Source organism: Giraffa tippelskirchi, chromosome 11 (genome assembly GCF_054371585.1).
Source record: "Giraffa tippelskirchi isolate mGirTip1 chromosome 11, T2T-mGirTip1v1.2.pri, whole genome shotgun sequence".
In the NCBI taxonomy this organism is placed as follows: domain Eukaryota; kingdom Metazoa; phylum Chordata; class Mammalia; order Artiodactyla; family Giraffidae; genus Giraffa; species Giraffa tippelskirchi.
Genome location: NC_137285.1, coordinates 77,033,826 through 77,060,485, shown reverse-complemented (window position 1 = coordinate 77,060,485; position 26,660 = coordinate 77,033,826). Strand labels below are relative to the sequence as shown.

The 26,660-nt window shown below is 54.5% G+C and overlaps 2 protein-coding genes and 2 long non-coding RNA genes across 5 annotated transcripts in view; 2 read left to right on the top strand and 2 right to left on the bottom strand.

Moving 5' to 3' along the window:
- Positions 1-1,911: 1,911 nt before the first annotated feature.
- LOC145527574 (uncharacterized) lies at positions 1,912-8,130 on the bottom strand. Its single transcript, XM_081545682.1, has 2 exons — positions 5,665-8,130; positions 1,912-5,265 (listed from the first exon to the last, which is right to left on the bottom strand). The coding sequence occupies exons 1-2, from the start codon at positions 6,073-6,075 to the stop codon at positions 4,696-4,698; spliced, it is 981 nt and encodes a 326-aa protein (XP_081401808.1). The 5' UTR covers positions 6,076-8,130; the 3' UTR covers positions 1,912-4,695.
- A 3,545-nt stretch (positions 8,131-11,675) lies between these two features.
- On the bottom strand, positions 11,676-13,477 carry LOC145527512 (uncharacterized). The gene is made up of 3 exons (XM_081545605.1): positions 13,292-13,477; positions 12,580-12,892; positions 11,676-12,328 (listed from the first exon to the last, which is right to left on the bottom strand). The coding sequence occupies exons 1-3, from the start codon at positions 13,424-13,426 to the stop codon at positions 11,700-11,702; spliced, it is 1,077 nt and encodes a 358-aa protein (XP_081401731.1). The 5' UTR covers positions 13,427-13,477; the 3' UTR covers positions 11,676-11,699.
- On the top strand, positions 12,089-19,379 carry LOC145527639 (uncharacterized). 2 transcript variants are annotated; one of them, XR_014069809.1, is made up of 4 exons: positions 12,089-13,061; positions 13,827-14,052; positions 16,290-16,547; positions 17,169-19,379. It is a non-coding gene; the product is annotated as an uncharacterized LOC145527639 (long non-coding RNA). The 2 variants fall into 2 exon arrangements; XR_014069808.1 differs by lacking the exon at positions 12,089-13,061 and having other exon boundaries at positions 13,617-14,052.
- A 4,526-nt stretch (positions 19,380-23,905) lies between these two features.
- Positions 23,906-26,660, top strand: part of LOC145527606 (uncharacterized) — a 109,861-nt gene continuing 107,106 nt past the window's right edge. Inside the window, exons 1-2 of the long non-coding RNA XR_014069768.1 lie at positions 23,906-24,176; positions 24,798-24,909. This is a non-coding gene — a long non-coding RNA (uncharacterized LOC145527606). The remainder of the gene's footprint in view (positions 24,177-24,797; positions 24,910-26,660) is intronic.

Below are 26,660 nucleotides of genomic sequence, written 5' to 3'. Positions count from 1 at the left end.
GTCCGTATCGGGGCTTTTTCGTCGGATTGTATTGACAATGTAGGCTCTTTTCTGTTTCCGTACCCCTTTTGCAATTCTTTGTTCGGTGCGAAAATGCATTGGCATTTTGGGAGGAATAGCATGGAAGCTGTGGATTGCCATGTGGGGCTGTGACATGATTTTCCCAGTAGGAATTCTTTCAAGCCCTGAGCACAGCTTCTCTTTCCAGTGATTGGTGTGGGCTTGATCTTCCTCCTTCCATCTCTCGCCGTTTTGTGAGAACAGGTCCATCCTTCCCTTCTGGGGTAGATGGACTCGTGGATATCACTTCAGTGAATGGCATTGTCAGTGGGGGTGATAATTCCCTTCTCATTGGAAGACTTTGCTGTGAGTATTAGAAATGCAAGTGACTTCTCTTCCCCTTCCTCCCTGTCCATGTCTCAGAGCCACCGGGAAACAGAGGCCTCATCCACGGTCACACAGGCCTGAGGGGGTGCAACTAGACTGTTGTTTCTTCAGGCCCTCAGTGCTGGACATCATCCGGGATACTCTGTGTGTGTCTTCCTCCGTCTGGTGTCCCTTCAGACCTTTCCCTAGTTTTCACAGGCTTGTTGTGTTGGCGTTCTTTGTCTGTTTGGAGACACATCCTTGATAAGCTTTGTGTTTCCACTCATTCGTCTCGCGATGTATGGCCTGTCTTTTGCTTTTGTAATGAGGTCTTTCCCACAGTAGATATCTTTGATTTTGCAAAGTCCACTGTATTCTCTGGGTTTTTTTTGTGGACTGCCTTTTAGTTTTGTGTGTGAAGACTCAAAGCACGTGTCCGGTTTCTGCTCATTGTTCTTCTAGATTTGTGACAAGTTTTCATGGAAAGTTTGTCTAGGGATAACTGGAAGTGAACTCGGTGTAAGGTGTCAAGTCTCCATCTCCATTCATGTCATCCCCTGCAGTTTCCAATTCCCTGTTCCTGAGTGGTTTTGGAGATCTTGTGGGAAGGTTGGTTGCATTGGAGTTTGCATTTCCACCTTGATTCGATTCACACTGTTCTGCCCTCAGGGACACTGTCAAGGGGGAGTGAGGAGCAGCCTGCACTTCCAGCAGTGACCACACGGTGGGGCGAGTGCTGCTCTCCCCTCTGGGAGCCCCAGGCCACAGGCATCCCAGTGAGGAGCCAGCTCTGTGCTCAGCTGAAAGGAGTTAGTCTCTCAGGAGCCTCGGAGCCCTTGCCTTTGGATCACCCAGGGTGGGCATTTACTGGGACAGAAAAAATTGCCCTGAATTCCATGGACGGAAGAGCCTGGCTGTGTAGAGTTGGTGAGTTGCCGTGAATCAGACACAACTGAGGACACAAAAATTCAATAGATTAAAACACATTTTGGGGGTGGGGGGGAGTGAAAGTGGGTGATGTGGGTTTTTTTGTCTTATATAATAGCCAAGGGAAATCTAGTTTAAACCTAAATTCACATAGATGGGAAAGGTATAGCTCTCCGTCACCCTATTTAAAAAAAAAAAAAAACTACTAAACTTTTCTGAAAGTTTATTTAGTAGCTTCCTTGAGCAGTTTATTGTGGAGCATTTTTTTTTTCTGTGACATTGGCCTCATTAAAAATTATGGTTTGCCTTTAGTGGATAATTTTGTTCATTGGTTTCTTAGAGAACCTTGGTAATCTTTGAGTTTCCTGGGGAGTATGGTCACATGACCTGGCCCTGGCCAATCGGTGCGTTCCACCTCCCTGGCCACTGTGATTGGCTCCGGGCTGGGGCAGTGCCCAATCGGGGCCCAGGGCCGGGCCTCACGTTGGAAGCCAGGGGAAGACGAGCTCTCGTCCTGCTGGGGTAGGGGAAGGGGTGGGGCCGGGGGAGGTCAGGCTCCAGCAGTGGGAGGGGCTTGAGGTCCGCCTGCGGCAGTTGGTGACGTTCCTGCTCCCCTCAGGGCAGAGCCGCCGGCCTGAGAATGAGGGCGCTGCTGAGCCCAGGGCCTGGGATGGCCCGTTGCTGCTGTGGTCCCAGAGCTCCACCCGAGACCTGAGGGAAGCCGTCTGCCCGTGAGTCCTCTCCCGCTTGTCTGTCAGCTTGTTTGAAGCATGCTGGGTTTTCTGCCCAGCTGGCTAAGGCGAGTCCCTGGAAATGCAAGGGTGTGGGTTTTGGCAGACTTCAGGGAAGACATGCCAGATGAGCCTGGGAGACTCCAGCTTAAGCTGGATTCAGGAGATATCTCTTCGGGCCAGCTAGTAATTGTAGGATAAGCCTAATGAGTCTTCACAGGATGAAGAGAGTAACGTGCCAAGGTAGCAATTGATGTCCTCATTCGAGAGGATGAAGCTGGTGCTCAGAGAAGGGGGGAACTTGGCCACAGCAAGGAGGTGTGCACCCAGACAGAACCCCCCAGATCCGGCCATTGGAGCTCAGGGAGGCCACTGGTGTGGCTTGTCCCTGTGGCAGGGCCCGAGGCAGGCAGCCCACCCTGATTCCTGCGGGGGCCTGACTTGGGAAGTGCCATCTGGTAGCTTTGAGACTCACCAAACCAAATTGCACTGGAGAGAGGAGGGACACCTTCCTTCATCCACCCCCCACCCCCGCCGGATTCCCACATACCCTGACCCCTTTCTCTCGATTTCGGAGCCATTTCCAGAGTCCCGCTCATATGACCTCATTTGAAGTGCACTGTGGACGGGCTGCCATCTGCAGCTGCTACCACAGCAGCCAAGGGCTTTAGCTCCCGACTACCTCCCTTCCTTTGGAACTTGGGGGCCCTCTACTCCCCACTTGCACACCACAGACCTTTGCTGAGGATTGTGGGGACCCTCACTCAGTTTGCAGCACGTTGTAGCCATCCCTGTCCTCCCTTGAAACTCAGCTTGTGAGCTCCTTTGGAGCAGCGTGGCCCACCTGGCTGCAACGGAAGAGACACAGCTGACAGTGAAACAACAGCTTAGATCTGAGAGCCGGAAAGCTCTGTCAAAAGGGACCTCCCTCTTCACACCGTAGAGGCTGTAGGAGCCGCCAGGCTTTCGGAACCAGTGCTGGGGCCAAAATGACTCCACAGCTGTTTTCCTTCCTGGGGAGGGTTCTGGCTCGAGCGGGAATGGCTCAAGTCTCCTAAGGTTCTGAAAGCCCACTGTGTGCAGATTCACGGTACACAGAGAGGAAAAGGTGGAGTCCTAGCCTGGAGGTGGTCACAGCTCACGGATGAGCCAGGCAGGCAGGCAGGCAGGGCATGAGAACACCTGAGCTGCCTTCATGAGTGAATGGTGTGGGGGCAGAGGAAGAGAAGCCGGTCTGCTCCCTCGTGTGGTGCCCAGGGCAGGTTGTCCCCAGAGGAAACCCTTACGACGGTGAGGACTATCACTGCTGTTTCCCAAGGGGTTCCGTCGGTGCGTGTCTTCCCCGGAGCGGTCAGGCCGTCTCTCAAGTACACTGGCCATGGGCATTGCCTCTCCTTGGAACTTCCCATGTGTTTCTCTTTTTTATGGAACAGTGATTTTCTAGAGTGGTTCTGGGCCACAAGGATGTTGGGTCATTTTCTAGCCTTCTGTCATGAAGAACGCTTTCCTGGGCATGGGGGTGGTTTGTTGTTCCAGCTCCCTTTCTTGGCTTCTTTTGGGAGCTGGTGCAACAAGAGGAGCTCAGCCTCTGCCTTCTGGCTGAGATGTCACCCTTCAAACAGCAATGCCTGCCTGGAGATAATGATGGCAGTTGCCAAAAGGGCTTCGTTTGGCACATGGTATCTTGAAAGGACGTACACCGTCCTTTCAGCTATCAAAGGCTAGTTCAAATGACATAAAAATGAGAACTCTCCAATGGAGTCTTACAGTAGGTGGAGAGTCCGAAAAACACTCCTTCAGTCATTTCGCTGAGAGTCACTGATTGGGGACACCAAGAATATAGGAAGGAATGCAGAAAGAAAAGATGAAATTGTGTTCAGGATCGGGGGGAGGGATGAACAGGGCGTGCTTGCCTTGAATCCAGGCTTTGTTGGGGGGTGGGGCATAAAGATGGAACGGGTCTGAAACTACAAAGTGGTGATGGTAACACAGTATCACCAGAGTTACACAACAGTGTTCCCAGATTGCAACAATGATGAAACAGTTTACTAATCCCAACTTAACCAACAAAAATCCAGGAAACCATACAAAAAATAAAACATCACCAGAAAGGTGGAAACAAACCACATGCAAAGCAGTTCAGGGGAAAGGAACTCCATGTCCCCTGGGGGCAGACCGAGTTGCCGGCATCCACGGTGAGCAGACAGGGATGGAGGCTGCAGAGCCGACCGCTCCCCTGGACGTGGTGTTTCCGGTAAGGGCTCTGGGTCTCTGTCCAGAGCGGGGGCTCTTTCTCCCTGCAGGGCTGGGTGAGTCATCGTGGGCGTCTGGGTGTTGCGCGGGAGCCAGGGCAGGCTCTCCCTGCCGAGGCGGTGACTCTTCCTCTGCCTCGGGTTCTCTTGCCAAAGCCCGAGCAGGTAGAGGTGCACGTGGAGGTGGAGGTTCTCGCTGAGGGGGTGGGACATCAGTGCCTGGGGCTGGGGGTCCTGCAGGCACGGAGATCCGATCTGCCCGGTGTGCTGGCCAGTACCCAGCTGGCCTGGTGTCTCTGCGAGGGCAAGTCTCGCTTCTCCATCTGCCCTCGGTGGATCCCTGGGTCCTGCACCTGGAGCCACCACCTGTGTGGGGACAGGTCTGGGAAGTGGAGCCTGGTTCCAGTTGGAGGCCAGTGCTAGAGCTGGGGGAGAAGCAAAGTTTGCCCACAGGCCAGCCTTGGCATGTGCGTACCCCGGGACAGAAACCTTCCAAGAGGTTCCCAAAGAATACCCAGCGTCAGATGTCTTTTGGGACTGAAGTGTGCAAGATGGGGGGCGGGGGGTGTGAGGCCAGCGCTTGCTGCAGGCCCAGCAGCAGCTTTCGAGGACTCGTCCCTGTGTAGCTCAGCACCCCTCCCCACACACTCCCGTGCACCAGCCCCAGCGTCCTCACCTCTGTGCTGTGGCGTGCTGGGCTCCAGGTCCTCCTGGTGCCTCAGAGGCCGGGGTTCTCTGGACTCTGGGTCAGAGCCGGGTGTGCTGAGCTCCGTGGAAGCCTCAGACTGGGCCGCCGGCTGTATCCTGGGCGGTGTCTCGGCAGCAGGCCTTCCCCACCTCCGCGTCTCCCCCGGTGGGGCTGATGCCTCCGTGGGCACGCTGACCTGGAGCCTGCACTGGGCCTCACGGGCGGGCGGGTGGTGCTCCGACCCCTCCCTCTGGGAGCTGGATGGGGTGTCCCCGTCCTCGGCCTCATCACGTGGGAAGCTCTGCAACGACAGTGACCGTCAGCCAGCCATGCTGGGAGTTTTCCGAGCTGGGCCTGGCCAGTGGAGCCGCTGCTTCTGCCTGCTCGAACTTCTCTTCCCAGAAGGGTCAGAGACGTGTGTCTGCTCAGATCCCCACCCGGGAGGAAAGAGACCCATCTGAGGGTGTGAGGTCAGCCTGGCCGGTCGGCGCTGCCCACACTCTCCCCATCCCGCCCAGCCTGCTCTCCCCTGGGGTGTGGGCACAACTTGTCCACAGGCTTCTGACCCCACATCCGCCTGGGCTTCCTTGAGGGAGACACAGCCCGAGAAACCCGCATCCCCACACACAGGCAAAGGACCCGGTGTTTCCGGGTGGCATGGGAGAGGTGGCCTGGCCCGGCCTGGGGCTCCCCGTGTTACCTTTCTGTTTCTCCGGGCAAAGGGCCAGAGGCCTCTCGGGGGTGTCCTGAGCCAACGTCGACAGGGTGCCCACGCACACTGCCTGTGAGCTCTCCTGAGGCCCCGGCCTCTGGGCAGGGGCAAACAGCAGAACATCTTGGCAGCAAGTGATCTGGCTGGGGGCTCCTCTCCGCTCTGGAGGCCTGGATACCCGGATTGCGGGTTCTGTTGGGTTCTGTTGCCGGCAGGTGACATCATTTCCTGGGGTTCGTGCTGAGGTCCCTTCCTCAAAACTTCCCAAGGGAATCTCTGGGTTTCTGACTGCTCGACCACCCCCCTTAGGCCATGTGCAGGCACAATGACACCCACACGGCCCAGCCCACAGCCCTGGGGAGGCCTGGGTTCAGCCAGGGCCTGAGCTCCGAGGACCATGCTGCTCTCAGACCAGGCTCCTTCTTCTCATAAGTGGTGTGGCCCTGGACAAGCATATGCCCCTCAGGGTTGCCCCAGTCTCTCCATCTGCAGAGTGGGGGTCATTCTCCCATCTGCTTCCTAGGTCTGTCGGCCTACGAGCAGCTCCATGCCTTTCCACCTGGGGCCGATATCACGTGGAGCTCGTGCGCTGAGACTTCAGAAAGAAAGATTCCATCCAGGGCTGACACAGCACAGAATGGGGCAGAACGAGGCCTGGATGCGCCGTGGAACCCAGGAAAAGGCACTCCCCCTCCTGACTGTTTTGAGACCCCGCATCCAAGTTGGAGGACCGAAAGGAAGACTCGAAGGTCTCCCTCTCTTATAGAAAAGAGTAGCCAACTTTCTGGTCCTCTGTTTCCATTGAGATTCTGTTCAAGGGTCCCAGCTCGGCTTCTGCGGGTGGCTGAGCTTCTAATGGCTCCCTGCGTTCTTGTCTTTTCCTCTCCAAACCTTCCGTCCTTTTCCCCCTTCTGGGGTGGAAGGGCGCTGTCATTGCTTCTACCTTCGAGACAGATTGAGGAATAGTCTGGACCATCGACTCCTTTCCTCTCTTTGGTTCCGTGTCTCTCTCTGGCTGTGTCCCTCTCTTTTCCTTTCTCAATTCCGTCTGTGTCTTCCTCTTTCTCTCTCGTGTGTGGATGGATGGATGGATGCTAGGGATGCACATGTATATGATTAGATGAGGGTTATGTTTTAGGGATAGGTTAGAGGGAGAGAAAGGCTTTAGGTCAGAGTTGGTCATGGGGGAAGGGTCAAGGGTGGTGGTGGTGTTTCTTGGAATCTGAGTGCTGTGCATTCTTCGTCTCTTTCCATATGAACCCCTTCTCAGATACACCACTTGCAAGGAGTCTCTCGTGTTCCGTTTCCTATCTTTTGCATTTGTGAATGCTTAGCCTCTCTGTTGTGAATAGGTTCCATTGGATGGAAACCCAGTGGTGTACTTCGTTTACCTCTTTCCCTTACTTGAAGAGACCCATTTCGACCTCCGCCCAGCAAATGGCAAGGAGACTCTGATGTTAAGGAGCCTTTGACCTACGCTTCTTTCTAGCTATCTCATGACATCAGTCTTTAGGGTGAGGTTTTTCCCCGATATTGAGGTGGTATGAGATCAAACCCAATAGCGTTCTTCAGATGTAGCTGTCTGGTTTTCCCATGGACATTGATTGAAGAGGCTTTCTTGTTCCCATTTGGATATTCTCACCGTCTGTGTCAGAGATGAGTTGACCATGGATGCTGGGGTTTGTTTCTGGACCCTCAACTTTATTCCATCGATCTGGATCTGTGTGTGTTGTTGTATTCCCAATAGCATACTGTCCTGCTGCTGCTGCTGCGGCTAAGTCACTTCAGTCGTGTCTGACTCTGCAAGACCCCATGGCCTGTAGCCTACCAGGCTCCTCCGTCCAGGACATTTTCCAGGCAAGAGTACTGGAGTGGGTCGCCATTGCCTTCTCCGATACTCTCCTGAGGATCCTAGTTTGGTCGTCTAATTTCCTTTCACACAACCTTGGATGTCCGTATCGGGGCTTTTTCGTCGGATTGTATTGACAATGTAGGCTCTTTTCTGTTTCCGTACCCCTTTTGCAATTCTTTGTTCGGTGCGAAAATGCATTGGCATTTTGGGAGGAATAGCATGGAAGCTGTGGATTGCCATGTGGGGCTGTGACATGATTTTCCCAGTAGGAATTCTTTCAAGCCCTGAGCACAGCTTCTCTTTCCAGTGATTGGTGTGGGCTTGATCTTCCTCCTTCCATCTCTCGCCGTTTTGTGAGAACAGGTCCATCCTTCCCTTCTGGGGTAGATGGACTCGTGGATATCACTTCAGTGAATGGCATTGTCAGTGGGGGTGATAATTCCCTTCTCATTGGAAGACTTTGCTGTGAGTATTAGAAATGCAAGTGACTTCTCTTCCCCTTCCTCCCTGTCCATGTCTCAGAGCCACCGGGAAACAGAGGCCTCATCCACGGTCACACAGGCCTGAGGGGGTGCAACTAGACTGTTGTTTCTTCAGGCCCTCAGTGCTGGACATCATCCGGGATACTCTGTGTGTGTCTTCCTCCGTCTGGTGTCCCTTCAGACCTTTCCCTAGTTTTCACAGGCTTGTTGTGTTGGCGTTCTTTGTCTGTTTGGAGACACATCCTTGATAAGCTTTGTGTTTCCACTCATTCGTCTCGCGATGTATGACCTGTCTTTTGCTTTTGTAATGAGGTCTTTCCCACAGTAGATATCTTTGATTTTGCAAAGTCCACTGTATTCTCTGGGTTTTTTTTGTGGACTGCCTTTTAGTTTTGTGTGTGAAGACTCAAAGCACGTGTCCGGTTTCTGCTCATTGTTCTTCTAGATTTGTGACAAGTTTTCATGGAAAGTTTGTCTAGGGATAACTGGAAGTGAACTCGGTGTAAGGTGTCAAGTCTCCATCTCCATTCATGTCATCCCCTGCAGTTTCCAATTCCCTGTTCCTGAGTGGTTTTGGAGATCTTGTGGGAAGGTTGGTTGCATTGGAGTTTGCATTTCCACCTTGATTCGATTCACACTGTTCTGCCCTCAGGGACACTGTCAAGGGGGAGTGAGGAGCAGCCTGCACTTCCAGCAGTGACCACACGGTGGGGCGAGTGCTGCTCTCCCCTCTGGGAGCCCCAGGCCACAGGCATCCCAGTGAGGAGCCAGCTCTGTGCTCAGCTGAAAGGAGTTAGTCTCTCAGGAGCCTCGGAGCCCTTGCCTTTGGATCACCCAGGGTGGGCATTTACTGGGACAGTAAAAATTGCCCTGAATTCCATGGACGGAAGAGCCTGGCTGTGTAGAGTTGGTGAGTTGCCGTGAATCAGACACAACTGAGGACACAAAAATTCAATAGATTAAAACACATTTTGGGGGTGGGGGGGAGTGAAAGTGGGTGATGTGGGTTTTTTTGTCTTATATAATAGCCAAGGGAAATCTAGTTTAAACCTAAATTCACATAGATGGGAAAGGTATAGCTCTCCGTCACCCTATTTAAAAAAAAAAAAAAACTACTAAACTTTTCTGAAAGTTTATTTAGTAGCTTCCTTGAGCAGTTTATTGTGGAGCATTTTTTTTTTCTGTGACATTGGCCTCATTAAAAATTATGGTTTGCCTTTAGTGGATAATTTTGTTCATTGGTTTCTTAGAGAACCTTGGTAATCTTTGAGTTTCCTGGGGAGTATGGTCACATGACCTGGCCCTGGCCAATCGGTGCGTTCCACCTCCCTGGCCACTGTGATTGGCTCCGGGCTGGGGCAGTGCCCAATCGGGGCCCAGGGCCGGGCCTCACGTTGGAAGCCAGGGGAAGACGAGCTCTCGTCCTGCTGGGGTAGGGGAAGGGGTGGGGCCGGGGGAGGTCAGGCTCCAGCAGTGGGAGGGGCTTGAGGTCCGCCTGCGGCAGTTGGTGACGTTCCTGCTCCCCTCAGGGCAGAGCCGCCGGCCTGAGAATGAGGGCGCTGCTGAGCCCAGGGGCTGGGATGGCCCGTTGCTGCTGTGGTCCCAGAGCTCCACCCGAGACCTGAGGGAAGCCGTCTGCCCGTGAGTCCTCTCCCGCTTGTCTGTCAGCTTGTTTGAAGCATGCTGGGTTTTCTGCCCAGCTGGCTAAGGCGAGTCCCTGGAAATGCAAGGGTGTGGGTTTTGGCAGACTTCAGGGAAGACATGCCAGATGAGCCTGGGAGACTCCAGCTTAAGCTGGATTCAGGAGATATCTCTTCGGGCCAGCTAGTAATTGTAGGATAAGCCTAATGAGTCTTCACAGGATGAAGAGAGTAACGTGCCAAGGTAGCAATTGATGTCCTCATTCGAGAGGATGAAGCTGGTGCTCAGAGAAGGGGGGAACTTGGCCACAGCAAGGAGGTGTGCACCCAGACAGAACCCCCCAGATCCGGCCATTGGAGCTCAGGGAGGCCACTGGTGTGGCTTGTCCCTGTGGCAGGGCCCGAGGCAGGCAGCCCACCCTGATTCCTGCGGGGGCCTGACTTGGGAAGTGCCATCTGGTAGCTTTGAGACTCACCAAACCAAATTGCACTGGAGAGAGGAGGGACACCTTCCTTCATCCACCCCCCACCCCCGCCGGATTCCCACATACCCTGACCCCTTTCTCTCGATTTCGGAGCCATTTCCAGAGTCCCGCTCATATGACCTCATTTGAAGTGCACTGTGGACGGGCTGCCATCTGCAGCTGCTACCACAGCAGCCAAGGGCTTTAGCTCCCGACTACCTCCCTTCCTTTGGAACTTGGGGGCCCTCTACTCCCCACTTGCACACCACAGACCTTTGCTGAGGATTGTGGGGACCCTCACTCAGTTTGCAGCACGTTGTAGCCATCCCTGTCCTCCCTTGAAACTCAGCTTGTGAGCTCCTTTGGAGCAGCGTGGCCCACCTGGCTGCAACGGAAGAGACACAGCTGACAGTGAAACAACAGCTTAGATCTGAGAGCCGGAAAGCTCTGTCAAAAGGGACCTCCCTCTTCACACCGTAGAGGCTGTAGGAGCCGCCAGGCTTTCGGAACCAGTGCTGGGGCCAAAATGACTCCACAGCTGTTTTCCTTCCTGGGGAGGGTTCTGGCTCGAGCGGGAATGGCTCAAGTCTCCTAAGGTTCTGAAAGCCCACTGTGTGCAGATTCACGGTACACAGAGAGGAAAAGGTGGAGTCCTAGCCTGGAGGTGGTCACAGCTCACGGATGAGCCAGGCAGGCAGGCAGGCAGGGCATGAGAACACCTGAGCTGCCTTCATGAGTGAATGGTGTGGGGGCAGAGGAAGAGAAGCCGGTCTGCTCCCTCGTGTGGTGCCCAGGGCAGGTTGTCCCCAGAGGAAACCCTTACGACGGTGAGGACTATCACTGCTGTTTCCCAAGGGGTTCCGTCGGTGCGTGTCTTCCCCGGAGCGGTCAGGCCGTCTCTCAAGTACACTGGCCATGGGCATTGCCTCTCCTTGGAACTTCCCATGTGTTTCTCTTTTTTATGGAACAGTGATTTTCTAGAGTGGTTCTGGGCCACAAGGATGTTGGGTCATTTTCTAGCCTTCTGTCATGAAGAACGCTTTCCTGGGCATGGGGGTGGTTTGTTGTTCCAGCTCCCTTTCTTGGCTTCTTTTGGGAGCTGGTGCAACAAGAGGAGCTCAGCCTCTGCCTTCTGGCTGAGATGTCACCCTTCAAACAGCAATGCCTGCCTGGAGATAATGATGGCAGTTGCCAAAAGGGCTTCGTTTGGCACATGGTATCTTGAAAGGACGTACACCGTCCTTTCAGCTATCAAAGGCTAGTTCAAATGACATAAAAATGAGAACTCTCCAATGGAGTCTTACAGTAGGTGGAGAGTCCGAAAAACACTCCTTCAGTCATTTCGCTGAGAGTCACTGATTGGGGACACCAAGAATATAGGAAGGAATGCAGAAAGAAAAGATGAAATTGTGTTCAGGATCGGGGGGAGGGATGAACAGGGCGTGCTTGCCTTGAATCCAGGCTTTGTTGGGGGGTGGGGCATAAAGATGGAACGGGTCTGAAACTACAAAGTGGTGATGGTAACACAGTATCACCAGAGTTACACAACAGTGTTCCCAGATTGCAACAATGATGAAACAGTTTACTAATCCCAACTTAACCAACAAAAATCCAGGAAACCATACAAAAAATAAAACATCACCAGAAAGGTGGAAACAAACCACATGCAAAGCAGTTCAGGGGAAAGGAACTCCATGTCCCCTGGGGGCAGACCGAGTTGCCGGCATCCACGGTGAGCAGACAGGGATGGAGGCTGCAGAGCCGACCGCTCCCCTGGACGTGGTGTTTCCGGTAAGGGCTCTGGGTCTCTGTCCAGAGCGGGGGCTCTTTCTCCCTGCAGGGCTGGGTGAGTCATCGTGGGCGTCTGGGTGTTGCGCGGGAGCCAGGGCAGGCTCTCCCTGCCGAGGCGGTGACTCTTCCTCTGCCTCGGGTTCTCTTGCCAAAGCCCGAGCAGGTAGAGGTGCACGTGGAGGTGGAGGTTCTCGCTGAGGGGGTGGGACATCAGTGCCTGGGGCTGGGGGTCCTGCAGGCACGGAGATCCGATCTGCCCGGTGTGCTGGCCAGTACCCAGCTGGCCTGGTGTCTCTGCGAGGGCAAGTCTCGCTTCTCCATCTGCCCTCGGTGGATCCCTGGGTCCTGCACCTGGAGCCACCACCTGTGTGGGGACAGGTCTGGGAAGTGGAGCCTGGTTCCAGTTGGAGGCCAGTGCTAGAGCTGGGGGAGAAGCAAAGTTTGCCCACAGGCCAGCCTTGGCATGTGCGTACCCCGGGACAGAAACCTTCCAAGAGGTTCCCAAAGAATACCCAGCGTCAGATGTCTTTTGGGACTGAAGTGTGCAAGATGGGGGGCGGGGGGTGTGAGGCCAGCGCTTGCTGCAGGCCCAGCAGCAGCTTTCGAGGACTCGTCCCTGTGTAGCTCAGCACCCCTCCCCACACACTCCCGTGCACCAGCCCCAGCGTCCTCACCTCTGTGCTGTGGCGTGCTGGGCTCCAGGTCCTCCTGGTGCCTCAGAGGCCGGGGTTCTCTGGACTCTGGGTCGGAGCCGGGTGTGCTGAGCTCCGTGGAAGCCTCAGACTGGGCCGCCGGCTGTATCCTGGGCGGTGTCTCGGCAGCAGGCCTTCCCCACCTCCGCGTCTCCCCCGGTGGGGCTGATGCCTCCGTGGGCACGCTGACCTGGAGCCTGCACTGGGCCTCACGGGCGGGCGGGTGGTGCTCCGACCCCTCCCTCTGGGAGCTGGATGGGGTGTCCCCGTCCTCGGCCTCATCACGTGGGAAGCTCTGCAACGACAGTGACCGTCAGCCAGCCATGCTGGGAGTTTTCCGAGCTGGGCCTGGCCAGTGGAGCCGCTGCTTCTGCCTGCTCGAACTTCTCTTCCCAGAAGGGTCAGAGACGTGTGTCTGCTCAGATCCCCACCCGGGAGGAAAGAGACCCATCTGAGGGTGTGAGGTCAGCCTGGCCGGTCGGCGCTGCCCACACTCTCCCCATCCCGCCCAGCCTGCTCTCCCCTGGGGTGTGGGCACAACTTGTCCACAGGCTTCTGACCCCACATCCGCCTGGGCTTCCTTGAGGGAGACACAGCCCGAGAAACCCGCATCCCCACACACAGGCAAAGGACCCGGTGTTTCCGGGTGGCATGGGAGAGGTGGCCTGGCCCGGCCTGGGGCTCCCCGTGTTACCTTTCTGTTTCTCCGGGCAAAGGGCCAGAGGCCTCTCGGGGGTGTCCTGAGCCAACGTCGACAGGGTGCCCACGCACACTGCCTGTGAGCTCTCCTGAGGCCCCGGCCTCTGGGCAGGGGCAAACAGCAGAACATCTTGGCAGCAAGTGATCTGGCTGGGGGCTCCTCTCCGCTCTGGAGGCCTGGATACCCGGATTGCGGGTTCTGTTGGGTTCTGTTGCCGGCAGGTGACATCATTTCCTGGGGTTCGTGCTGAGGTCCCTTCCTCAAAACTTCCCAAGGGAATCTCTGAGTTTCTGACTGCTCGACCACCCCCCTTAGGCCATGTGCAGGCACAATGACACCCACACGGCCCAGCCCACAGCCCTGGGGAGGCCTGGGTTCAGCCAGGGCCTGAGCTCCGAGGACCATGCTGCTCTCAGACCAGGCTCCTTCTTCTCATAAGTGGTGTGGCCCTGGACAAGCATATGCCCCTCAGGGTTGCCCCAGTCTCTCCATCTGCAGAGTGGGGGTCATTCTCCCATCTGCTTCCTAGGTCTGTCGGCCTACGAGCAGCTCCATGCCTTTCCACCTGGGGCCGATATCACGTGGAGCTCGTGCGCTGAGACTTCAGAAAGAAAGATTCCATCCAGGGCTGACACAGCACAGAATGGGGCAGAACGAGGCCTGGATGCGCCGTGGAACCCAGGAAAAGGCACTCCCCCTCCTGACTGTTTTGAGACCCCGCATCCAAGTTGGAGGACCGAAAGGAAGACTCGAAGGTCTCCCTCTCTTATAGAAAAGAGTAGCCAACTTTCTGGTCCTCTGTTTCCATTGAGATTCTGTTCAAGGGTCCCAGCTCGGCTTCTGCGGGTGGCTGAGCTTCTAATGGCTCCCTGCGTTCTTGTCTTTTCCTCTCCAAACCTTCCGTCCTTTTCCCCCTTCTGGGGTGGAAGGGCGCTGTCATTGCTTCTACCTTCGAGACAGATTGAGGAATAGTCTGGACCATCGACTCCTTTCCTCTCTTTGGTTCCGTGTCTCTCTCTGGCTGTGTCCCTCTCTTTTCCTTTCTCAATTCCGTCTGTGTCTTCCTCTTTCTCTCTCGTGTGTGGATGGATGGATGGATGCTAGGGATGCACATGTATATGATTAGATGAGGGTTATGTTTTAGGGATAGGTTAGAGGGAGAGAAAGGCTTTAGGTCAGAGTTGGTCATGGGGGAAGGGTCAAGGGTGGTGGTGGTGTTTCTTGGAATCTGAGTGCTGTGCATTCTTCGTCTCTTTCCATATGAACCCCTTCTCAGATACACCACTTGCAAGGAGTCTCTCGTGTTCCGTTTCCTATCTTTTGCATTTGTGAATGCTTAGCCTCTCTGTTGTGAATAGGTTCCATTGGATGGAAACCCAGTGGTGTACTTCGTTTACCTCTTTCCCTTACTTGAAGAGACCCATTTCGACCTCCGCCCAGCAAATGGCAAGGAGACTCTGATGTTAAGGAGCCTTTGACCTACGCTTCTTTCTAGCTATCTCATGACATCAGTCTTTAGGGTGAGGTTTTTCCCCGATATTGAGGTGGTATGAGATCAAACCCAATAGCGTTCTTCAGATGTAGCTGTCTGGTTTTCCCATGGACATTGATTGAAGAGGCTTTCTTGTTCCCATTTGGATATTCTCACCGTCTGTGTCAGAGATGAGTTGACCATGGATGCTGGGGTTTGTTTCTGGACCCTCAACTTTATTCCATCGATCTGGATCTGTGTGTGTTGTTGTATTCCCAATAGCATACTGTCCTGCTGCTGCTGCTGCGGCTAAGTCACTTCAGTCGTGTCTGACTCTGCAAGACCCCATGGCCTGTAGCCTACCAGGCTCCTCCGTCCAGGACATTTTCCAGGCAAGAGTACTGGAGTGGGTCGCCATTGCCTTCTCCGATACTCTCCTGAGGATCCTAGTTTGGTCGTCTAATTTCCTTTCACACAACCTTGGATGTCCGTATCGGGGCTTTTTCGTCGGATTGTATTGACAATGTAGGCTCTTTTCTGTTTCCGTACCCCTTTTGCAATTCTTTGTTCGGTGCGAAAATGCATTGGCATTTTGGGAGGAATAGCATGGAAGCTGTGGATTCCCATGTGGGGCTGTGACATGATTTTCCCAGTAGGAATTCTTTCAAGCCCTGAGCACAGCTTCTCTTTCCAGTGATTGGTGTGGGCTTGATCTTCCTCCTTCCATCTCTCGCCGTTTTGTGAGAACAGGTCCATCCTTCCCTTCTGGGGTAGATGGACTCGTGGATATCACTTCAGTGAATGGCATTGTCAGTGGGGGTGATAATTCCCTTCTCATTGGAAGACTTTGCTGTGAGTATTAGAAATGCAAGTGACTTCTCTTCCCCTTCCTCCCTGTCCATGTCTCAGAGCCACCGGGAAACAGAGGCCTCATCCACGGTCACACAGGCCTGAGGGGGTGCAACTAGACTGTTGTTTCTTCAGGCCCTCAGTGCTGGACATCATCCGGGATACTCTGTGTGTGTCTTCCTCCGTCTGGTGTCCCTTCAGACCTTTCCCTAGTTTTCACAGGCTTGTTGTGTTGGCGTTCTTTGTCTGTTTGGAGACACATCCTTGATAAGCTTTGTGTTTCCACTCATTCGTCTCGCGATGTATGACCTGTCTTTTGCTTTTGTAATGAGGTCTTTCCCACAGTAGATATCTTTGATTTTGCAAAGTCCACTGTATTCTCTGGGTTTTTTTTGTGGACTGCCTTTTAGTTTTGTGTGTGAAGACTCAAAGCACGTGTCCGGTTTCTGCTCATTGTTCTTCTAGATTTGTGACAAGTTTTCATGGAAAGTTTGTCTAGGGATAACTGGAAGTGAACTCGGTGTAAGGTGTCAAGTCTCCATCTCCATTCATGTCATCCCCTGCAGTTTCCAATTCCCTGTTCCTGAGTGGTTTTGGAGATCTTGTGGGAAGGTTGGTTGCATTGGAGTTTGCATTTCCACCTTGATTCGATTCACACTGTTCTGCCCTCAGGGACACTGTCAAGGGGGAGTGAGGAGCAGCCTGCACTTCCAGCAGTGACCACACGGTGGGGCGAGTGCTGCTCTCCCCTCTGGGAGCCCCAGGCCACAGGCATCCCAGTGAGGAGCCAGCTCTGTGCTCAGCTGAAAGGAGTTAGTCTCTCAGGAGCCTCGGAGCCCTTGCCTTTGGATCACCCAGGGTGGGCATTTACTGGGACAGAAAAAATTGCCCTGAATTCCATGGACGGAAGAGCCTGGCTGTGTAGAGTTGGTGAGTTGCCGTGAATCAGACACAACTGAGGACACAAAAATTCAATAGATTAAAACACATTTTGGGGGTGGGGGGGAGTGAAAGTGGGTGATGTGGGTTTTTTTGTCTTATATAATAGCCAAGGGAAATCTAGTTTAAACCTAAATTCACATAGATGGGAAAGGTATAGCTCTCCGTCACCCTATTTAAAAAAAAAAAAAAAAACTACTAAACTTTTCTGAAAGTTTATTTAGTAGCTTCCTTGAGCAGTTTATTGTGGAGCATTTTTTTTTTCTGTGACATTGGCCTCATTAAAAATTATGGTTTGCCTTTAGTGGATAATTTTGTTCATTGGTTTCTTAGAGAACCTTGGTAATCTTTGAGTTTCCTGGGGAGTATGGTCACATGACCTGGCCCTGGCCAATCGGTGCGTTCCACCTCCCTGGCCACTGTGATTGGCTCCGGGCTGGGGCAGTGCCCAATCGGGGCCCAGGGCCGGGCCTCACGTTGGAAGCCAGGGGAAGACGAGCTCTCGTCCTGCTGGGGTAGGGGAAGGGGTGGGGCCGGGGGAGGTCAGGCTCCAGCAGTGGGAGGGGCTTGAGGTCCGCCTGCGGCAGTTGGTGACGTTCCTGCTCCCCTCAGGGCAGAGCCGCCGGCCTGAGAATGAGGGCGCTGCTGAGCCCAGGGGCTGGGATGGCCCGTTGCTGCTGTGGTCCCAGAGCTCCACCCGAGACCTGAGGGAAGCCGTCTGCCCGTGAGTCCTCTCCCGCTTGTCTGTCAGCTTGTTTGAAGCATGCTGGGTTTTCTGCCCGGCTGGCTAAGGCGAGTCCCTGGAAATGCAAGGGTGTGGGTTTTGGCAGACTTCAGGGAAGACATGCCAGATGAGCCTGGGAGACTCCAGCTTAAGCTGGATTCAGGAGATATCTCTTCGGGCCAGCTAGTAATTGTAGGATAAGCCTAATGAGTCTTCACAGGATGAAGAGAGTAACGTGCCAAGGTAGCAATCGATGTCCTCATTCGAGAGGATGAAGCTGGTGCTCAGAGAAGGGGGGAACTTGGCCACAGCAAGGAGGTGTGCACCCAGACAGAACCCCCCAGATCCGGCCATTGGAGCTCAGGGAGGCCACTGGTGTGGCTTGTCCCTGTGGCAGGGCCCGAGGCAGGCAGCCCACCCTGATTCCTGCGGGGGCCTGACTTGGGAAGTGCCATCTGGTAGCTTTGAGACTCACCAAACCAAATTGCACTGGAGAGAGGAGGGACACCTTCCTTCATCCACCCCCCACCCCCGCCGGATTCCCACATACCCTGACCCCTTTCTCTCGATTTCGGAGCCATTTCCAGAGTCCCGCTCATATGACCTCATTTGAAGTGCACTGTGGACGGGCTGCCATCTGCAGCTGCTACCACAGCAGCCAAGGGCTTTAGCTCCCGACTACCTCCCTTCCTTTGGAACTTGGGGGCCCTCTACTCCCCACTTGCACACCACAGACCTTTGCTGAGGATTGTGGGGACCCTCACTCAGTTTGCAGCACGTTGTAGCCATCCCTGTCCTCCCTTGAAACTCAGCTTGTGAGCTCCTTTGGAGCAGCGTGGCCCACCTGGCTGCAACGGAAGAGACACAGCTGACAGTGAAACAACAGCTTAGATCTGAGAGCCGGAAAGCTCTGTCAAAAGGGACCTCCCTCTTCACACCGTAGAGGCTGTAGGAGCCGCCAGGCTTTCGGAACCAGTGCTGGGGCCAAAATGACTCCACAGCTGTTTTCCTTCCTGGGGAGGGTTCTGGCTCGAGCGGGAATGGCTCAAGTCTCCTAAGGTTCTGAAAGCCCACTGTGTGCAGATTCACGGTACACAGAGAGGAAAAGGTGGAGTCCTAGCCTGGAGGTGGTCACAGCTCACGGATGAGCCAGGCAGGCAGGCAGGCAGGGCATGAGAACACCTGAGCTGCCTTCATGAGTGAATGGTGTGGGGGCAGAGGAAGAGAAGCCGGTCTGCTCCCTCGTGTGGTGCCCAGGGCAGGTTGTCCCCAGAGGAAACCCTTACGACGGTGAGGACTATCACTGCTGTTTCCCAAGGGGTTCCGTCGGTGCGTGTCTTCCCCGGAGCGGTCAGGCCGTCTCTCAAGTACACTGGCCATGGGCATTGCCTCTCCTTGGAACTTCCCATGTGTTTCTCTTTTTTATGGAACAGTGATTTTCTAGAGTGGTTCTGGGCCACAAGGATGTTGGGTCATTTTCTAGCCTTCTGTCATGAAGAACGCTTTCCTGGGCATGGGGGTGGTTTGTTGTTCCAGCTCCCTTTCTTGGCTTCTTTTGGGAGCTGGTGCAACAAGAGGAGCTCAGCCTCTGCCTTCTGGCTGAGATGTCACCCTTCAAACAGCAATGCCTGCCTGGAGATAATGATGGCAGTTGCCAAAAGGGCTTCGTTTGGCACATGGTATCTTGAAAGGACGTACACCGTCCTTTCAGCTATCAAAGGCTAGTTCAAATGACATAAAAATGAGAACTCTCCAATGGAGTCTTACAGTAGGTGGAGAGTCCGAAAAACACTCCTTCAGTCATTTCGCTGAGAGTCACTGATTGGGGACACCAAGAATATAGGAAGGAATGCAGAAAGAAAAGATGAAATTGTGTTCAGGATCGGGGGGAGGGATGAACAGGGCGTGCTTGCCTTGAATCCAGGCTTTGTTGGGGGGTGGGGCATAAAGATGGAACGGGTCTGAAACTACAAAGTGGTGATGGTAACACAGTATCACCAGAGTTACACAACAGTGTTCCCAGATTGCAACAATGATGAAACAGTTTACTAATCCCAACTTAACCAACAAAAATCCAGGAAACCATACAAAAAATAAAACATCACCAGAAAGGTGGAAACAAACCACATGCAAAGCAGTTCAGGGGAAAGGAACTCCATGTCCCCTGGGGGCAGACCGAGTTGCCGGCATCCACGGTGAGCAGACAGGGATGGAGGCTGCAGAGCCGACCGCTCCCCTGGACGTGGTGTTTCCGGTAAGGGCTCTGGGTCTCTGTCCAGAGCGGGGGCTCTTTCTCCCTGCAGGGCTGGGTGAGTCATCGTGGGCGTCTGGGTGTTGCGCGGGAGCCAGGGCAGGCTCTCCCTGCCGAGGCGGTGACTCTTCCTCTGCCTCGGGTTCTCTTGCCAAAGCCCGAGCAGGTAGAGGTGCACGTGGAGGTGGAGGTTCTCGCTGAGGGGGTGGGACATCAGAGCCTGGGGCTGGGGGTCCTGCAGGCACGGAGATCCGATCTGCCCGGTGTGCTGGCCAGTACCCAGCTGGCCTGGTGTCTCTGCGAGGGCAAGTCTCGCTTCTCCATCTGCCCTCGGTGGATCCCTGGGTCCTGCACCTGGAGCCACCACCTGTGTGGGGACAGGTCTGGGAAGTGGAGCCTGGTTCCAGTTGGAGGCCAGTGCTAGAGCTGGGGGAGAAGCAAAGTTTGCCCACAGGCCAGCCTTGGCATGTGCGTACCCCGGGACAGAAACCTTCCAAGAGGTTCCCAAAGAATACCCAGCGTCAGATGTCTTTTGGGACTGAAGTGTGCAAGATGGGGGGCGGGGGGTGTGAGGCCAGCGCTTGCTGCAGGCCCAGCAGCAGCTTTCGAGGACTCGTCCCTGTGTAGCTCAGCACCCCTCCCCACACACTCCCGTGCACCAGCCCCAGCGTCCTCACCTCTGTGCTGTGGCGTGCTGGGCTCCAGGTCCTCCTGGTGCCTCAGAGGCCGGGGTTCTCTGGACTCTGGGTCGGAGCCGGGTGTGCTGAGCTCCGTGGAAGCCTCAGACTGGGCCGCCGGCTGTATCCTGGGCGGTGTCTCGGCAGCAGGCCTTCCCCACCTCCGCGTCTCCCCCGGTGGGGCTGATGCCTCCGTGGGCACGCTGACCTGGAGCCTGCACTGGGCCTCACGGGCGGGCGGGTGGTGCTCCGACCCCTCCCTCTGGGAGCTGGATGGGGTGTCCCCGTCCTCGGCCTCATCACGTGGGAAGCTCTGCAACGACAGTGACCGTCAGCCAGCCATGCTGGGAGTTTTCCGAGCTGGGCCTGGCCAGTGGAGCCGCTGCTTCTGCCTGCTCGAACTTCTCTTCCCAGAAGGGTCAGAGACGTGTGTCTGCTCAGATCCCCACCCGGGAGGAAAGAGACCCATCTGAGGGTGTGAGGTCAGCCTGGCCGGTCGGCGCTGCCCACACTCTCCCCATCCCGCCCAGCCTGCTCTCCCCTGGGGTGTGGGCACAACTTGTCCACAGGCTTCTGACCCCACATCCGCCTGGGCTTCCTTGAGGGAGACACAGCCCGAGAAACCCGCATCCCCACACACAGGCAAAGGACCCGGTGTTTCCGGGTGGCATGGGAGAGGTGGCCTGGCCCGGCCTGGGGCTCCCCGTGTTACCTTTCTGTTTCTCCGGGCAAAGGGCCAGAGGCCTCTCGGGGGTGTCCTGAGCCAACGTCGACAGGGTGCCCACGCACACTGCCTGTGAGCTCTCCTGAGGCCCCGGCCTCTGGGCAGGGGCAAACAGCAGAACATCTTGGCAGCAAGTGATCCGGCTGGGGGCTCCTCTCCGCTCTGGAGGCCTGGATACCCGGATTGCGGGTTCTGTTGGGTTCTGTTGCCGGCAGGTGACATCATTTCCTGGGGTTCGTGCTGAGGTCCCTTCCTCAAAACTTCCCAAGGGAATCTCTGGGTTTCTGACTGCTCGACCACCCCCCTTAGGCCATGTGCAGGCACAATGACACCCACACGGCCCAGCCCACAGCCCTGGGGAGGCCTGGGTTCAGCCAGGGCCTGAGCTCCGAGGACCATGCTGCTCTCAGACCAGGCTCCTTCTTCTCATAAGTGGTGTGGCCCTGGACAAGCATATGCCCCTCAGGGTTGCCCCAGTCTCTCCATCTGCAGAGTGGGGGTCATTCTCCCATCTGCTTCCTAGGTCTGTCGGCCTACGAGCAGCTCCATGCCTTTCCACCTGGGGCCGATATCACGTGGAGCTCGTGCGCTGAGACTTCAGAAAGAAAGATTCCATCCAGGGCTGACACAGCACAGAATGGGGCAGAACGAGGCCTGGATGCGCCGTGGAACCCAGGAAAAGGCACTCCCCCTCCTGACTGTTTTGAGACCCCGCATCCAAGTTGGAGGACCGAAAGGAAGACTCGAAGGTCTCCCTCTCTTATAGAAAAGAGTAGCCAACTTTCTGGTCCTCTGTTTCCATTGAGATTCTGTTCAAGGGTCCCAGCTCGGCTTCTGCGGGTGGCTGAGCTTCTAATGGCTCCCTGCGTTCTTGTCTTTTCCTCTCCAAACCTTCCGTCCTTTTCCCCCTTCTGGGGTGGAAGGGCGCTGTCATTGCTTCTACCTTCGAGACAGATTGAGGAATAGTCTGGACCATCGACTCCTTTCCTCTCTTTGGTTCCGTGTCTCTCTCTGGCTGTGTCCCTCTCTTTTCCTTTCTCAATTCCGTCTGTGTCTTCCTCTTTCTCTCTCGTGTGTGGATGGATGGATGGATGCTAGGGATGCACATGTATATGATTAGATGAGGGTTATGTTTTAGGGATAGGTTAGAGGGAGAGAAAGGCTTTAGGTCAGAGTTGGTCATGGGGGAAGGGTCAAGGGTGGTGGTGGTGTTTCTTGGAATCTGAGTGCTGTGCATTCTTCGTCTCTTTCCATATGAACCCCTTCTCAGATACACCACTTGCAAGGAGTCTCTCGTGTTCCGTTTCCTATCTTTTGCATTTGTGAATGCTTAGCCTCTCTGTTGTGAATAGGTTCCATTGGATGGAAACCCAGTGGTGTACTTCGTTTACCTCTTTCCCTTACTTGAAGAGACCCATTTCGACCTCCGCCCAGCAAATGGCAAGGAGACTCTGATGTTAAGGAGCCTTTGACCTACGCTTCTTTCTAGCTATCTCATGACATCAGTCTTTAGGGTGAGGTTTTTCCCCGATATTGAGGTGGTATGAGATCAAACCCAATAGCGTTCTTCAGATGTAGCTGTCTGGTTTTCCCATGGACATTGATTGAAGAGGCTTTCTTGTTCCCATTTGGATATTCTCACCGTCTGTGTCAGAGATGAGTTGACCATGGATGCTGGGGTTTGTTTCTGGACCCTCAACTTTATTCCATCGATCTGGATCTGTGTGTGTTGTTGTATTCCCAATAGCATACTGTCCTGCTGCTGCTGCTGCGGCTAAGTCACTTCAGTCGTGTCTGACTCTGCAAGACCCCATGGCCTGTAGCCTACCAGGCTCCTCCGTCCAGGACATTTTCCAGGCAAGAGTACTGGAGTGGGTCGCCATTGCCTTCTCCGATACTCTCCTGAGGATCCTAGTTTGGTCGTCTAATTTCCTTTCACACAACCTTGGATGTCCGTATCGGGGCTTTTTCGTCGGATTGTATTGACAATGTAGGCTCTTTTCTGTTTCCGTACCCCTTTTGCAATTCTTTGTTCGGTGCGAAAATGCATTGGCATTTTGGGAGGAATAGCATGGAAGCTGTGGATTCCCATGTGGGGCTGTGACATGATTTTCCCAGTAGGAATTCTTTCAAGCCCTGAGCACAGCTTCTCTTTCCAGTGATTGGTGTGGGCTTGATCTTCCTCCTTCCATCTCTCGCCGTTTTGTGAGAACAGGTCCATCCTTCCCTTCTGGGGTAGATGGACTCGTGGATATCACTTCAGTGAATGGCATTGTCAGTGGGGGTGATAATTCCCTTCTCATTGGAAGACTTTGCTGTGAGTATTAGAAATGCAAGTGACTTCTCTTCCCCTTCCTCCCTGTCCATGTCTCAGAGCCACCGGGAAACAGAGGCCTCATCCACGGTCACACAGGCCTGAGGGGGTGCAACTAGACTGTTGTTTCTTCAGGCCCTCAGTGCTGGACATCATCCGGGATACTCTGTGTGTGTCTTCCTCCGTCTGGTGTCCCTTCAGACCTTTCCCTAGTTTTCACAGGCTTGTTGTGTTGGCGTTCTTTGTCTGTTTGGAGACACATCCTTGATAAGCTTTGTGTTTCCACTCATTCGTCTCGCGATGTATGACCTGTCTTTTGCTTTTGTAATGAGGTCTTTCCCACAGTAGATATCTTTGATTTTGCAAAGTCCACTGTATTCTCTGGGTTTTTTTTGTGGACTGCCTTTTAGTTTTGTGTGTGAAGACTCAAAGCACGTGTCCGGTTTCTGCTCATTGTTCTTCTAGATTTGTGACAAGTTTTCATGGAAAGTTTGTCTAGGGATAACTGGAAGTGAACTCGGTGTAAGGTGTCAAGTCTCCATCTCCATTCATGTCATCCCCTGCAGTTTCCAATTCCCTGTTCCTGAGTGGTTTTGGAGATCTTGTGGGAAGGTTGGTTGCATTGGAGTTTGCATTTCCACCTTGATTCGATTCACACTGTTCTGCCCTCAGGGACACTGTCAAGGGGGAGTGAGGAGCAGCCTGCACTTCCAGCAGTGACCACACGGTGGGGCGAGTGCTGCTCTCCCCTCTGGGAGCCCCAGGCCACAGGCATCCCAGTGAGGAGCCAGCTCTGTGCTCAGCTGAAAGGAGTTAGTCTCTCAGGAGCCTCGGAGCCCTTGCCTTTGGATCACCCAGGGTGGGCATTTACTGGGACAGAAAAAATTGCCCTGAATTCCATGGACGGAAGAGCCTGGCTGTGTAGAGTTGGTGAGTTGCCGTGAATCAGACACAACTGAGGACACAAAAATTCAATAGATTAAAACACATTTTGGGGGTGGGGGGGAGTGAAAGTGGGTGATGTGGGTTTTTTTGTCTTATATAATAGCCAAGGGAAATCTAGTTTAAACCTAAATTCACATAGATGGGAAAGGTATAGCTCTCCGTCACCCTATTTAAAAAAAAAAAAAAAAACTACTAAACTTTTCTGAAAGTTTATTTAGTAGCTTCCTTGAGCAGTTTATTGTGGAGCATTTTTTTTTTCTGTGACATTGGCCTCATTAAAAATTATGGTTTGCCTTTAGTGGATAATTTTGTTCATTGGTTTCTTAGAGAACCTTGGTAATCTTTGAGTTTCCTGGGGAGTATGGTCACATGACCTGGCCCTGGCCAATCGGTGCGTTCCACCTCCCTGGCCACTGTGATTGGCTCCGGGCTGGGGCAGTGCCCAATCGGGGCCCAGGGCCGGGCCTCACGTTGGAAGCCAGGGGAAGACGAGCTCTCGTCCTGCTGGGGTAGGGGAAGGGGTGGGGCCGGGGGAGGTCAGGCTCCAGCAGTGGGAGGGGCTTGAGGTCCGCCTGCGGCAGTTGGTGACGTTCCTGCTCCCCTCAGGGCAGAGCCGCCGGCCTGAGAATGAGGGCGCTGCTGAGCCCAGGGGCTGGGATGGCCCGTTGCTGCTGTGGTCCCAGAGCTCCACCCGAGACCTGAGGGAAGCCGTCTGCCCGTGAGTCCTCTCCCGCTTGTCTGTCAGCTTGTTTGAAGCATGCTGGGTTTTCTGCCCGGCTGGCTAAGGCGAGTCCCTGGAAATGCAAGGGTGTGGGTTTTGGCAGACTTCAGGGAAGACATGCCAGATGAGCCTGGGAGACTCCAGCTTAAGCTGGATTCAGGAGATATCTCTTCGGGCCAGCTAGTAATTGTAGGATAAGCCTAATGAGTCTTCACAGGATGAAGAGAGTAACGTGCCAAGGTAGCAATCGATGTCCTCATTCGAGAGGATGAAGCTGGTGCTCAGAGAAGGGGGGAACTTGGCCACAGCAAGGAGGTGTGCACCCAGACAGAACCCCCCAGATCCGGCCATTGGAGCTCAGGGAGGCCACTGGTGTGGCTTGTCCCTGTGGCAGGGCCCGAGGCAGGCAGCCCACCCTGATTCCTGCGGGGGCCTGACTTGGGAAGTGCCATCTGGTAGCTTTGAGACTCACCAAACCAAATTGCACTGGAGAGAGGAGGGACACCTTCCTTCATCCACCCCCCACCCCCGCCGGATTCCCACATACCCTGACCCCTTTCTCTCGATTTCGGAGCCATTTCCAGAGTCCCGCTCATATGACCTCATTTGAAGTGCACTGTGGACGGGCTGCCATCTGCAGCTGCTACCACAGCAGCCAAGGGCTTTAGCTCCCGACTACCTCCCTTCCTTTGGAACTTGGGGGCCCTCTACTCCCCACTTGCACACCACAGACCTTTGCTGAGGATTGTGGGGACCCTCACTCAGTTTGCAGCACGTTGTAGCCATCCCTGTCCTCCCTTGAAACTCAGCTTGTGAGCTCCTTTGGAGCAGCGTGGCCCACCTGGCTGCAACGGAAGAGACACAGCTGACAGTGAAACAACAGCTTAGATCTGAGAGCCGGAAAGCTCTGTCAAAAGGGACCTCCCTCTTCACACCGTAGAGGCTGTAGGAGCCGCCAGGCTTTCGGAACCAGTGCTGGGGCCAAAATGACTCCACAGCTGTTTTCCTTCCTGGGGAGGGTTCTGGCTCGAGCGGGAATGGCTCAAGTCTCCTAAGGTTCTGAAAGCCCACTGTGTGCAGATTCACGGTACACAGAGAGGAAAAGGTGGAGTCCTAGCCTGGAGGTGGTCACAGCTCACGGATGAGCCAGGCAGGCAGGCAGGCAGGGCATGAGAACACCTGAGCTGCCTTCATGAGTGAATGGTGTGGGGGCAGAGGAAGAGAAGCCGGTCTGCTCCCTCGTGTGGTGCCCAGGGCAGGTTGTCCCCAGAGGAAACCCTTACGACGGTGAGGACTATCACTGCTGTTTCCCAAGGGGTTCCGTCGGTGCGTGTCTTCCCCGGAGCGGTCAGGCCGTCTCTCAAGTACACTGGCCATGGGCATTGCCTCTCCTTGGAACTTCCCATGTGTTTCTCTTTTTTATGGAACAGTGATTTTCTAGAGTGGTTCTGGGCCACAAGGATGTTGGGTCATTTTCTAGCCTTCTGTCATGAAGAACGCTTTCCTGGGCATGGGGGTGGTTTGTTGTTCCAGCTCCCTTTCTTGGCTTCTTTTGGGAGCTGGTGCAACAAGAGGAGCTCAGCCTCTGCCTTCTGGCTGAGATGTCACCCTTCAAACAGCAATGCCTGCCTGGAGATAATGATGGCAGTTGCCAAAAGGGCTTCGTTTGGCACATGGTATCTTGAAAGGACGTACACCGTCCTTTCAGCTATCAAAGGCTAGTTCAAATGACATAAAAATGAGAACTC

Excerpts from the sequence above, each read along its gene's own strand:
- LOC145527574 (XM_081545682.1), bottom strand. The coding sequence starts at position 6,075 with ATGGTCCTCGGAGCTCAGGCCCTGGCTGAACCCAGGCCTCCCCAGGGC. Across the intron at positions 5,266-5,664 it reads TTGCCCGGAGAAACAGAAAG|AGCTTCCCACGTGATGAGGC; the intron begins GTAACACGGGGA and ends CTGTCGTTGCAG.
- LOC145527512 (XM_081545605.1), bottom strand. The coding sequence starts at position 13,426 with ATGTTCTGCTGTTTGCCCCTGCCCAGAGGCCGGGGCCTCAGGAGAGCT. Across the intron at positions 12,893-13,291 it reads TTGCCCGGAGAAACAGAAAG|AGCTTCCCACGTGATGAGGC; the intron begins GTAACACGGGGA and ends CTGTCGTTGCAG. Across the intron at positions 12,329-12,579 it reads CAGCACGCCACAGCACAGAG|CTCTAGCACTGGCCTCCAAC; the intron begins GTGAGGACGCTG and ends CTTCTCCCCCAG.